General features: G+C 44.8%; 1 protein-coding gene across 1 annotated transcript in view; it reads right to left on the bottom strand.

Moving 5' to 3' along the window:
* GRB14 (growth factor receptor bound protein 14) overlaps positions 1 to 14,275 on the bottom strand; it is a 64,257-nt gene that overhangs the window by 40,983 nt on the left and 8,999 nt on the right. Inside the window, 1 exon segment of the mRNA XM_063306551.1 lies at positions 409 to 565. Coding sequence (XP_063162621.1) covers positions 409 to 565 — 157 coding nt within the window.

The raw sequence follows: 14,275 nt of genomic DNA, 5'->3' as shown, positions 1-14,275 counted from the left end.
AGGTTGAGAAATCTGGCTTAACTTATTCTATAAGCAATCCAATAGTAGCTTTGGACAGGGAAAACAATATTCCTAATTTCTGCTAACCACTGAAAGGCCACTAAATGTGACGTAACCTCATGGCCCTCAGTTAATGAGTTGTTCTAATTTCCTAGCTTGGTTTTCTCTTTGGCACATTAAGGTACTGGGTCAGAATACGTGCATTTAGAAGTAAATCCAACTACAGTCAGTGGGACTTGTTCCCAACTGATATAAATTTATTTATTTATTTATTTGTCAAATTTCTCTGCCGCCCGTCTCATATAGAAATGCCTCTAACGTTGTAGACTTACTCTCTGCCTCCTCAATTTCTAACCCATTAGAGATACTCAACAAACACTGCTGCTTTTAAAAGCAAGTAATACTTACCCAAACCCAAATAAGTGAGACGTTCAAAGAGTGTCCAGCTATGATCATCAACGTAATGATTCTTTAGTATTAGCAGCTGGCACAAATCCCTGGCTGTTATATCACTTGGTACTTCAAAAGCTCTGCTAGTTTCATCCTCACTATATACTTTAATTACCTATTAAAAAGAAAAAAAAAGCAATTGACATAGCATCAGTACGTAATACTATTTGTTACCAACATTACCATTATTATGTTATTTGTTTTATGCTGGTCTGAAAGCAAACAAAGTAGTATTATTTATTTATTTAATTTATATCCCAACTTCCCTTTAGACGGTCAAGACAGCGGACATAATGCTCTCTTCTCCTTTTTCCTCCACAATAAATAACACCGTGGTGTGGCAGGCTGGGCTGACAGAAGGTGACTGGCCCAACATTACCCAGGGAGCCCTCATGGCTGATGGTAAACTTGAACTTGGGTCTCCCTACTCTGGTCTAACAGCTTTACTATTACTTTACTAACAGACACAGAGGTTCAGATGCGCAATCTTTGCTGGACTGAGGATATGGATTTTGCTGAATGTGCTGGGAGACCATATATAAGTGGGCCAAGGGAAAATGGTCATTGTAAAACACACAGACATAGAATTAAAAAGCATTCATTTCTTATAGCCTAGTTTTTTTATCTATCAGTCTATCTGATTTTATCATATCCCCACTTCTGCTTTATCCATGCTTAAAGCCATCAAGCTTAATTTAAATCTAATTAAAATGAATTGTAATTTAATTTCCCCCAAATTAGCAGCAGCTGAGGAGGCTGCACTTTTTTGATTATATGGAGTTTAGTCACAAGACCAGCACTTGTGTGTGTGTGTATTCATACCCACGATTAAAATATTAGTTTCATTAGTAGGTGACAGTTTCAGGCCATAAGAAAAAACCTTTATCCACAATAAGAATTGTGCTGTATATGATCCTCAATATAATTACCATACATCTAGTAACTGTTTAGGGTGAGGCCATAGCTCAGTGGCAAAATACTTGCTTTGTATACAAAGGATCCAAGATTCAGTCCTGGGCATCTCTACTAAAAGGGCTCTGGGTAGACTGCAACCCTAGAGGGATGTTTCTCACCAGAGTAAATGCTACTGAATCCTAGATGGGGTCTCAACAGTCTGATTCAGGACAGAGCAGCTCGATATGATTGAACCACAAGGATTTAGAGTTTTAGGAGAAGTGGGAGCTTTATACAACTAAGCTTTTGGGACTGTTCCTTTTCTTTTCTTTCTTTTCTTTAACTACTGTGATATTAACAACAAGGACAGCAAGAAGATGTCATATTCATACCGATCTATTCTTCTCTGTTTTGGGATGTTGCCAATACATGGTGCTGAGGAACCTATGACACACTATGGTCCAGTGTTTGGGTCCACATTAAGCAATGCTAAGTAGCACTTACTATTGTTTTTGTTGTCTTTTTAATCAATAAAATAAAAGAAGTGCATTGGCCCAATCAGGATAAAAACCACTGTTTACTAAGTGGCAGAAGGGAAACACTCTCTCTTCACACTTTTTGCCCCCCAATTCAACTTGTGTATATGGAGTGCAAGAATTGCAAACAGTATAGTTTTGGGCTAAAACTACCATGGCTGTGCTGCAAACATCAGATGCCCACTAGAAGGCAGCAAAGGGTTTTCCTATATCTCCTTGCTGCCACCTAATGGTAGTCTATGTTTTTGCAGCCCATATTAGATAGCTCTACCTTATCATGATGTATAAATGCCCCCATTATATATAGGTTCATGAACCAGTAATGAATTGTCAATGAAACTTACATTCTGTGAAGTCATTCTTTCCTTAACCATAAATCACAATTACCTGGGTTCACACAATATTTTAGGCCATAAACTAGGATTTACAAATTGCAGTAGTTAGGTTCATGTAACATGTTAAATCAAAGCCCAACAACCACATTATGATTTAGTACCATGTTTGACCCAGCCCATACTGGGTATGCTGGCATAGCATTACGTGTAAACCAAGTCACTTTGAAATATGTAAAATATGGAACAGGAGATAACTGATCTCCCATTTAGACATGATTTTTAAAAGATATATGATATGATTTGGAAAACATTAAATAGTAGATTCAAAAGCAGGGTTGAATTATCACAAATGAGCTGCCTAGAACACTGTAAGTACTTTTTAAGTAAAAAAGGAAAGTGGGATAAAATATGAAATTTACATTTGTGGTATTTCACAGGGAAAAAGCCCCACAGAATTCACAAGTATGCACAATTCATTGAAGTCATTTTAGTAGTATCTTCAGAGAAATGTCTCAGGAAAGGTGAGAACCAATTTACTACCAAAGGTGAGACCAATTTCTCTCATGCAATTTCTATGCTGTACCACTCTGCAGTATGCCTCTACAAAGAATCCAAATGTCCACAGAGGAAAGACTTACTGCTTGCTAAAGTAACAGTTCAGTAGGCTACCCAAGATCTGACAGCCCAAAATCAGATTCTGATTTCTGGAGGCTGAATTTATTTGAAAGAGGGTTCAGCTGAAGAAATGGAGTAGCAGTTTTCTCAGCCACACTGATCCTTCTGTCCCTGCATCCCAGGGATGTGTCTCAAGAAAAAGTGTTTTTCTGAACACTGGAAAGTTGGCAAATGAAGTAAGAAGCCCTTGGTCCCTATAAGAAACATATTTCAAAGAAATGGGTATTGAAGTGGAAAGAAATCAAGAATTCAAGGGGGAAGTATGTTCTATTGAGAATCATCAAGCCATGAAGTTGTATAAATATTTTCACTGATAGCATTTGTGCAACTGTGTGGTCAGATACTCTAATATATCTCATAGACCAACTTTATCATGAAATGTGGGGAAGGTCATCGAAAGCATTGCCTTGACAATACAGAAAGCAAAGGTATTAAAATAGCTACATGCTGTTGCATCTTCGCTTTTGAAGAAGGAATTTAATTCTGCAAAGGGGTGTGACAGAAAAGATTACAGAATAGAGATCAGTCATGCAAAAAAATAAAAGTACATGAATATATCACAGGATAAGCTGAGGTTAGTAAAGGGATCTAAGTATTATTTGAACCCTAAAGCATTTTGTTCTGTGCAATATTATTTTTAGGTGTATGTACCCAGTAGCTATTTAGGACAAATCTGCACACCTCTTCATAATTGTAAAGCAGTGCATAGACATGTTATTGTTTTCCAAATATGCTTTTCAGATGTATTTACAAGTTCTTCCAGCCTGTACCCAACATTAAAAGCCAATCTATAATAGATATATGCAACAATTACCTGTATACATACAGAACAGACATAATCAACAATGGCAGAGTAGTTGTCTTAGTCCTGATTTTTCTTTTAAAGTTAGGCTGTCTTCCCTTGTCTAGAGCTCTTCCTGTCTTCCCCTTTGGACTGACTTCATCCCATTCCTATCTAACCTTGTTTTGCTTGCTCCCACTTATTGTGATGTTCTAACTCATCTCTCCCCAACCTAGGTACTCTCCAGATGTGAGAACTTCAACTACCAGAATTCTCAGCAATGGCCATGATGGCTGGGAAGTTCTGAGAGCTGAAGTCCACACACCTGAAGGTGCCCAGCTTGGAAAAGGCTGACCTAGTAGTTCAGCTTCTCCTTGTAAATTTGCTGCTGGAAGATGGGACATGAACTTCAAGCTCCACTTTTTTCTGAAACGATATTTGACAGATTATTGATGTCTGTGAAAGTACTTGGAGAAGCATTTGAAAATTGCCTCCACAAATTTGTTAAGGAGCAAATTCTATTCCATTCATATAATGGGCGTGGTATTCACCAAAGGGTACTTTCATGAATCATTTCATGAAGCGTCTTCCCTCTATTGCCTTATCTGTCCATCCTCAAATCAATTCCTGAGATTAGGATGCTTGATCAGGACTACATATTTCTCACTATCAGTTCCGTTACATTGGCTTAGATAAGCCACAACACGTGTGCACAGCTCTTTGCATACATTGTTTCCTTATCTACCTTTCATGATTTTGAGGTAACAGCTGTAATCACTATCTTCTTATCTGGGAATCATCATGGTTTTTTGAGTAAACCATGGTATTTTGGTTTGTATACAACACTAAATCATGTTGGGTGGGTTCACTAAGCCAAATATAAACCACATTATGATTTATTATTATGCATGACCCAGGAGATAAATGATGTTTACTTTTGAATAGACATATAACAGACTGTGCCACAAATCAATGAAGCATTCTAACTATTCTACAAAACCATATGTGCATATTTTCATATGCCAAATACTATTGGAAAAATAGCTCCAAAAACCCACACCTGACTGAATACCAGTTTTAAATGAATTATATTCTACTATTCACTTATTCTTATTTAAATTAATAGAATTAGCATACAGCAAAATGAAAGGGATGTTGCACGTTCAGTTGAAAAGGATAACACTTATATTCAAAGTTACAAAATCTTACACATTCCAGTAACATGACCACATTCAGCTGATTAAAACACACACACACACACTGGATTATGTTGCAACCTTTAAAAATGTATCATTTCTCTATCTCAATAATATTTTACTAATGTATTGACCCCATGATTTGGAAGCCTTTTGGCATAGCAGTCTCAGTGGGCCATCCAAAGTGGAAAAGGCTGAATATACTAACTGGATATGCTTTTAGGTAGCACATGGTATTCTCTGTGCAAAGTACAAATAGTAGTACTCTTCAGGTAGTAGAATCCTCACTGATTTGGAGACCTAGGCAAACATTTAACCTTGCCACCTTTATAAGCCAGCCCTAATTCTAACAACCTATGCATTGTTTTGAAGTCCTCAGCACTTGGAAGTAAGCAGTAGGACACATTTTACAAGAACTTAAATTGCTTTCAGCAAGTCAGACAGATTAAAATATTTATTTCATATGACTTTATTCAACCAATCTCATTATATATTGAAGACTCATTGCCACCCTAGAAATAACATTTTTTATACTTCAGCACTTCTGAACAGTCATGAACAGAGTTTGATAGCCAGAATTTATAAGGTTACTTCAAATTTATGTTGGAAATATGGGCAATATGAAGGGTTATTTTATCATGCCTGGGGGACTTGTAAAAAAGCCTGAAAATTTTGGGTACAAATACATACACTGATACAAAGGATTTTAAATACTAAGATTCAACTGAAACCAGAACTTTTCTTGTTGGGATTACTGGACAGACAACTAGAAAAGAGCCATGCAAGACTATTTTTATATATGATCACTGCTGCAAGACTATTATATGCACAAAAATGGAAAGACTCTGATATACCCACAATGGAGGGATTGTTGATGAAGATGATGGAACTAGCAGAGATGGCAAAATTAACTTGTTTGCTTAGAGAAAGATAAACTATTACATCTATTAGTGACACCCATATGGACTTTTTACTGAAAAAAGAAGAAAATGAACTTGTGATTTATGGGTTTGACGATTAGAAAGGGGAGCTTATGTAAGAAGGAAAGTACAATGAAACCTTAGAGAGAGAAGGTAAAATATAAATACATTTACATCCGCTGTCAAAATGACTGGAAGCCACTTCTTTATAATCTTTCCTTTCCATTTTCTATTTTCTCTCTTATTTACTATTCTTTATTTTATTTGTTTCTTTTCTAATATTTGTATTGCTTTTATCTTGTTAAACATTTCTTCAATAAAAATTATATTTAAAAAAATGAACAGTTTGATAAAAGATAAGGTTATCAACAACTAACAATAATACACATAACCTCAGGATCTGACAGTATATATCCAAATATTAGATCCTAGGGATCATGAACAGATGGGTGCTCTTGTCCTCATGTTCTGCATGATCTTCCTAAATGAACCTGGTTGGTCACAAGGAGACTGATGGCTGAATTAGATAGGCCTCTGGTCTGATTCAACATAGTTTTCTAACGGCTGTAAAAGTAACAGGAAGGCCTTCAACCATGTTCCTATTGGCCTTCTTCAGCTTAATTATAGACACAAATTCAGCAGATGTTTTTCTCTAGTAGGTGCTAAAATGGAAGAAGCCATGTCTTTAAGGTATAAAAGCTTTTCAAGGCCCAAAGATTATGTTGGAGGAACGAGAATAGAAAACTTACATCAGACTCACACTTCGTCATGTTGGTCCCCCCTGCACGTTTTGGACCACCTTTCCCCCATACTGGCTGGGAATATGTACACTATAGTCCAAAGTAACTGGAGGGTGTCATGTTAGATGAACAGAAGACAATATGAATCATTTGCTTTCAGTGTTAGGCCTGAAGGCATTACGTATACACAAAATACTTCTCTAAATATATAACAGTTTTTAATGTTTTCAGTGTTTTTTGTGGCAGAGTGCTGGAAAGCGTTTGGCCCGAGAGATCAGAAAAAACACACACCAGGCATTTCTATAAAAATAAGTGTATTTACAAAAAGCATAAAACATAAGCAGTTTCCATATCCATAGCTGGATAGGCTCAAAAAAGCTTCTTACATAAAAATATTTACAAGCTCATACACACGCACACATGCTCTGAGTAGAAACTAGGAGCTGCTGCTGGGCTTAAACAGCAACTAAAAACTTTCTGGTGGCAAGCTTCCCCCCAAGCAAATCAGCAGCTTTACCTTATATGGTCATCTTTTCACACCCCAACCTGAGGACAATTAAGTCTGACCTTCTCACCCTGCCAGAGTGATTTGTTACCATAGTAACTTAATTCCTCTATAGCCAAATTTCTCACAGAAAAAACAATACCAACATTTTTTCCTACTCAAATTGGTATGTATGTTTGTATGTAAATGATATGCATGTACAAAGTATGTATAATTATAATTTATATGTAAATTATAGCTGCATTATAAATCATAGTTGCAGTATGAGTGGTTCAGTTTTAACGTCTTAAGGAATAGCCAAACAAATGGAGCAGATTTACAGGCAAAAAAAGGTCAAATCTGATTTACCAATTGCAAACTGGCCTTCCAACTATCCCCTCCAATGAAAATATGTAAACACAAACAGTATAAGAAATTTCATCTGACAGCATTACATGCACCTATTTTTAAACTTCACATAGAACCTAGCTGAATATTTTGCCATTTCAAATATAAAGATCTGCTGCAATCGTAACCTAGGCTATAGAGCAAACACAGCATTTTAAAAAAAAAGTAATGCTACACTGGGACTTATAAATACCTTCAGTGACAAAGGCCATCTTATAAAAGTTGTACAAGCATAAAAATAAATTTCAAGAAGATTCTAAAAAAATTCATGTCCTCCATTAACATTAGGACACTCCCACCTCCTCACTCTACATCCAACTTGGTCACTTCTGGGAAGCAACTGCTCCCCCCAAGTCTGTGCCACTGAGTTTTCCTTCCTACCTGCCGCTTCAACTCTTTCACATGCAGTAGGTCCACATATTTTGTTACATCTAAAGTATAAACTTTGTGACAGCACCTGTTGTCATGGCATACGCGTTTCCTTCCTCACTCCACACTTTACAAAGTCACCTACCTGTCTTGGCAGAACTGCTGGAGAAATCACAGGCAAGGTTGCTCTTCTTCCATACAAGTTCATCTCTGTGGTTGACAGCTAAACAAAAGTCCCTTGTTCAAATCACTGGCAAAAGAAAGATTAATCCCCAAAGAATCAGTTCGCAGACACCCACACTGTCAGGGTCAGTCTCGCTTCGCAATAAGACACAGACTCACTTAATGGGTATTAAGGATTTCTGGTTTATTGGAATGATGGCTGACAGAACGAAAAACGGGAACGGGGGGTGTGGTGTGGAGGTGCCCCTTTTATACCCTCTCGTAGGGCCCCGGGCTCCTCCACCCTTCATTGTCCCAATCCCTCTTGATGGGATCCTTGATGGCTGCATGGGCGTTTTCCCGGTGTCATCCTTTGTCCCCTTGAATCGGGAGTGTCCTCCAGGGCACCAGGTGCGGCTTATCTCTGCTCGTCCGATGTCCTCCTTTTCAGCCGTCTATGGGTCCATGGGTGTGGGTGCTTTGGGTGCTTGTTTTAATCCCTGGTTTAATTATCTTCTTCCTCTATTCTTTAATGATCATGATCTACGTTGTGAGGCTCTTTTGTGCCTTGCAACGAGGTCATGGCATGCTGCCCCCCAAAGATGTCTTTATGGTGCTGGTTTCTCTGGGTATGCCTCGTGGAAACATCTGGTTAGTTGTCTTGCCCTGACATGTGCCTGGACCCACTCTGGGTGTGGGAAATGTTTCCACTTGACGAGGTATTGCAGCTTGCCTCTTTGCTTTCTTGAGTCCAGTATCTCTTGTACTTCAAAATGTTGTTGGTTGTCTATCATGGTGGGTGGGGGCGGGGGTTCCTCCGTATGCCATTTGGATGTGTTTGTCGGTTTCAGTAGAGCGCAGTGGAATACCAGGTGGACCCGTCGCAAGTTGTGAGGCAGTTCCAGTTTGAATGTAACTGGATTGATTACCTCTGTGATTTTAAAGGGTCCGATGAATTTAGGTGCCAGCTTCTTCGAGGGTTGCGAGGTTTTTATGAACTTAGTGGAGAGGTAGACCCTATCTCCCACTTTGTAGTTCGGTGCCTCCGCCCTGTGGTTGTCCGCATATTTTTTGTACGTAGTTTGTGCGTCTGCTAGGGCCATTTGGATGATTGGCCAGGTTGTTGCTAGCTGTGCCGCCCAGTCGTCTGGTGAGCAGGGCGGGGTTTCAGGTTGCGGCAGTTCTGGTATCGGTACAAAGTCCCTTCCGTAGACCACCTTAAATGGGGTGTGGCCAGTGCTTTGGTGTACTGCATTATTATAGGCTACCTCTGCGAAAGGTAGTAGGTCTACCCAGTTGTCCTGTTGGTAATTTATGAATGCCCTCAGGAACTGTTCCAATGTTGAGTTTAGGATCTCTGTAGATCTGTCCGTGTGTGGATGCCACGCAGTGGACAGTGCTTGCTTGGTCCCGATTAGTTTTAAAAATTCTCGCCAAAACTTTGACGTGAACTGTGTGCCTCTGTCGATCACCAACCTGTAGGGGGCGCCGTGAATCCTGTATATATGTGTTAGGAACAAGCGTGCCAGTTGTTGTGCGGAGGGAATGGTTGCGCACGGGATGAAGTGTGCCTGCTTTGAGAAATAGTCTTTTACCACCCATATCACTGTTTTCCTTTGGCTGGGTGGGAGGTCCACAATAAAATCCATGGAAATTTCTTCCCATGGGCGGGAGGGGCTGGCTACTGGCTGCAGCAGCCCTTGGGGTTTTCCCCCTTTCCGTTTGGTGGTGGCACATGTAGGGCAGTTGGCCACGTAGTCTTTCACGTCTTTTCTTAGGTTTGGCCACCAAAATTGCCTCCTCGTTAGGTGAAGGGTTTTTACGAACCCAAAATGTCACGCAGTCTTGTCCCCGTGCGATCTGTGTAAGATTTCCCCCCGCAATGATTCTGGCACGTACAAGGCTTTCTCTTTCCAGGCGATGCTGTCCTTGATAGATACATGGTGTCGGTTGTTTTGCAACCATGTATCTGTTTGTAGTGCTTGTGTGAGTCTTTGTTGCCAGTTCGGTGAAATTGAACGGCGGCTCCGATCGTTCCCTGTCGTTCGTGCTGGCGTGCACTGATTCGTTGTCTGGCTGCACGTGACAGCTGGGCAGCCCAGCTGTTTCTCGGTCCATACTGTCCCCACGATGTCGGAGGCTTGCGTGTCGTCCTGTGGCCGTCGGGAGAGGGCATCCGCCAGGAAGTTGTTCTTGCCCGGTATGAATTTCAGCGTGAAATTGAACCGGCTGAAGAACTGAGCCCAACACACCTGCTTAGGGCTGAGCCGTTTTGGCGTGCTGAGTGCCTCCAGGTTCTTGTGGTCCATCCAAACTTCGAAGGGGCAAGTGGCCCCTTCCAGCAAGTGCCTCCACGTTTCCAGAGCTGTCTTTACTGCGAACGCCTCCTTTTCCCATACATGCCATCTCCGCTCTGTTTCGGAGAATTTGCGGGAAAGGTAGGCGCAGGGTTTTAGGTGGTTGTCGGAGTCCCTTTGGAGCAGGATGGCTCCGATGGAAAAGTCGGAGGCATCTGCCTGCACCACAAAAGGCTTGGTGGGGTCGGGGTGTTGTAGCACTGGCTCAGCTGTAAAGAGGTTTTTTAGTCTCTCGAATGCCGTTTGACAATCAGCTGTCCAGTTTAGTAGCGCCCCCGGGTTTCTTGATTTGCACGTGTCCCCCAAGCCTTTAGTCTTGAGTAGGTTAGTTAGGGGTAAAATAGTCTCTGCCAGCTTTGGCGTGAACCCCCTGTAGAAGTTAGTGAATCTAAGGAGGCTTTGAAGTTGTCTCCTCGTGCGTGGGCACTCCCACGCCAGTATGGCTTGGACCTTGCTTGGGTCCATTTCTATTCCTTTAGCTGAAATCCTATACCCTAGATAATCAATTTGTTTCTTGTGAAACTCGCACTTGGAGAGCTTGACAAACAGCTCTGCCTTGCGGAGTTTCCTGAGCACTTCTTTTACCAAGCGTTTGTGCTCACGTTCCATTTCTGTGTAGATTAATACATCGTCGAGGTAAACCAAAACCCCCTTAAAAAGGTGGTCGCGCAGGACCTCATTAACTGCATAAATACCCCCGGTGCTCCTGCCAGTCCGAATGGGAGCACCTTATATTGAAACGCCCCCAATGGGCAGTTGAAAGCAGTTTTCCACTCATCCCCCTCCCGTATCCATATGCGGTAATAGGCTTCCCTTATGTCTAGTTTAGAGAATACCTTACCCTTTGCCAGTTGGGACAAGATGTCCTTTATTAAGGGTAGGGGGTATTTATTTGAAATGCTTGCTGCGTTTAATCCGCGGTAATCTGTACAGAGCCACAGTGACCCATCCTTTTTCTCACGAAAGAGGACTGGCGCTCCTACTGGAGAGTTTGCAGGCTCGATAAAACCTCTTGCCAAGTTTTTGTCCACAAAGTCCCTTAATGCTGCCAGCTCCCGCTCGGTCATGGCATATATTTTGGGTTTGGGTAGGGGTACCCCCGAGACCAGTTCAATGGTACAGTCCGTTTTCCTGTGGGGGGGGAGTTTGTCCGCCTCTTTCTCGCCAAAAACATCGGCAAAGTCCGCGTATTTGGTTGGCAGTCCCTCTGGCAGTGCCGTCTCTCTGTGCTCTGCAGTCGTCATTGCCCCCCCCATGGCCGCTCGGGGGACCCTGTTCCCTGAAGGTGCTTGATAACGCCCGTCAGCAAACTTAATCTCTCTGGTTTTCCAGTTGATGACTGGGTTTTGCTGCACGAGCCATGAGATCCCCAGTATGAGTAGGGGTTGCCCCACCGGTGCCACGATGAAAGCCAATTTTTCCTCGTGGCTGCTGAGCCTTAGCGCGGTTTCTCCAGTGTATTGAGTGACCGGGCCCCCTCCCACTGCGGATCCATCGAGCTGCGTGAACACCAATTGGTGCTGAAGTGGATAGCAGCAGAGGTTAAGCGCGGCTACCAGGTCTGGGTGCATTAGGCTTTCAGTCTTATCCCCATGGATGAGGGTGACACGGACGTAGAGGGTGGGGCATTCCTCACTCACCCCTTTGTTGTTGCGCCTGTCACTGTCCTCCACCTGTCCTTCGGCGCCCCTTAGGCCAGGTGGTTGTCATTTCCCATAGGCTCGTCGGGATTGCTTCCCTCCTCCTCTGAGCTGTAGGGGAAGTGTCTGCGTCGGTACTCCCCCTTCGCTGGTCGCTTTCTTGGTGCTGGGGTTGGTGCGGTTTGTGCCCTCCTCGTGCTCTCTCTGGGTGTCGATTTGGGGCATGCTGCTGTCTTATGGTCTTCCTTGCCGCATGTGAAGCACTGCCCTTTGGCGAAGCGCCGGTCCCGTTCCTCCTTCCATGGTTGGGGTCTCACCTTCCCCTGCCTTGCAGCTGTGCGTGGGGGTCTCGCTGCCTCCGTCTGCTGCGTTTCCCTCTTGGCGTGGAGGAACGTGTCGTGGGCGTCCTCTGCTTCCCCCACCAGCCGGATCCATTCCGTCAGGGAGTTGGGATTGTCGCGGCAGAGTGCCCACCGGAGAACGTTTAAGTTGAGCCCTTGTTTGAATTTCTCAATCAGAGTCAATTGAGACCAGGTGTCCACTTTTCCGGCTAGGGCTTGAAACTCCATGGCATACTCTGCCACGGAGTGCTGGCTTTGTCTGAGTGTTTTCAGCGCCCTTTTCGCTTTTTCTTGCTCCAGGGGGTCCCTGAAGTGTAGCTCCAGCGCCTGCAGGAATTCTGTGCTGTCCTGCAGCGCCCGGGCGCCTGATTGGCACAGCTGGGCGTACCAATCAGCGGCCCGACCTTTTAGCTTTATGGCCAGGGCACTTTGCCCCTTTCAGTTCTGAAACAGGGACCCCATTCCTCGAGGTAGTACCTTGCGTTCGTCAGGAAAAAGGAGAGTTTAGAGGGGTCCCCGTCAAACTTTATGCCAAAGTCCTTGGCAGCTGTTCTGGTTTTGGCTCCTGGTGCCCTCTGGGTCGTGCAGCAGGCTCCACGGGGGCTGATGCGGGTCGGACTGTCTCCAGTCCTCTTGCGGTGTTTGTGTCTCTCTCTGGGTCTCCTCGCAAATCCGTCGACCCATCGCCCGGGGGGGGCGGGAACGTTCTCCCTCGGGTGGGCTCCTGGAGCCAGGCTCCGCTGTCGCCGCCGCCGTACGCCGGGTCATCCCTCCGCCTCTCGTCCGGGTGTGCCTCCAGTCGTCCGGTGGGTTCCTGGGACCAGGCTCCGCCGCGGTCGTCCCGCCGCCTCTCGTTCGGGCATGCCTCCGATTGGTGAGTGGGCTCCTGGGGTTGGGCTCCGCCGTAGTCGCCACCGTCCGCTGGGTATCCGCTCCGTCTCTCGTCCCGGTGCGCCTCCGGTCGTCGGGTGGGCTCCTTGGGCCAGGCTCCGCCGCCGCGCTCGCCCCGCCGCCTCTCATCCGGGGGTGCCTCCGCGCTGCCGCCACCGCGGGATCCCTGCGCTGCCGTCAGCTGTTGTAGCATCAGCCGTATCGCCTGCACCCCTTCCTCCAGCGCGTCGAGCCTTGCTGCCATCTGCGGACTCCTGCTGGGGTGCTCGCCATTCTGCTCACCCTCGCTGTTGGCCGTCGTGGAGGACGGACCTTCCCTTGGACCCTCCGTGGTGTCAGGCGCTCCCTCGCCTCCGTGCGCCCTGGGTGGCGGTTCGTCTTGCGCTTCCTCCGGGGTTGCCTGCGAGCCTGGAGAGGGTCCCCTCATCTCGCCCCCGGTGGCCTGCGGGCTCCGGGGTGCCGGGGTGGTTCCCTCCCCCTCCGCTTCCCCTGAGCTGGATCCCATACTTACTGGGGCGTTACACCGCCCGGACCTCAGTCACATCCCGCCCGGGGGGAGTGGGGCTTCGTCGCCGGGTGCCGAAGGGTTGCGCTGCCTCGCTCTGTGGGTTTCCATACCTAGCTGGGTCCCTCACACGCTTGTTGGATAGGTGCTAGGCAAAAAAATTTTTGGGGTTCCCGTTTTTATGTCAGGGTCAGTCTCGCTTCGCAGTAAGACACAGACTCACTTAATGGGTATTAAGGATTTCTGGTTTATTGGAATGATGGCTGACAGAACGAAAAACGGGAACGGGGGGTGTGGTGTGGAGGTGCCCCTTTTATACCCTCTCATAGGGCCCCGGGCTCCTCCACCCTTCATTGTCCCAATCCCTCTTGATGGGATCCTTGATGGCTGCATGGGCGTTTTCCCGGTGTCGTCCCTTGTCCCCTCGAATCGGGAGTGTCCTCCAGGGCACCAGGTGTGGCTTATCTCTGCTCGTCCGATGTCCTCCTTTTCAGCCGTCTATGGGTCCATGGGTGTGGGTGCTTTGGGTGCTTGTTTTAATCCCTGGTTTAATTATCTTCTTCCTCTATTCTTTAATGATCATGATCTACG

Source organism: Candoia aspera, chromosome 1 (genome assembly GCF_035149785.1).
Source record: "Candoia aspera isolate rCanAsp1 chromosome 1, rCanAsp1.hap2, whole genome shotgun sequence".
NCBI lineage: Eukaryota > Metazoa > Chordata > Lepidosauria > Squamata > Boidae > Candoia > Candoia aspera.
This window is presented reverse-complemented; position numbering and strand designations above follow the sequence as displayed.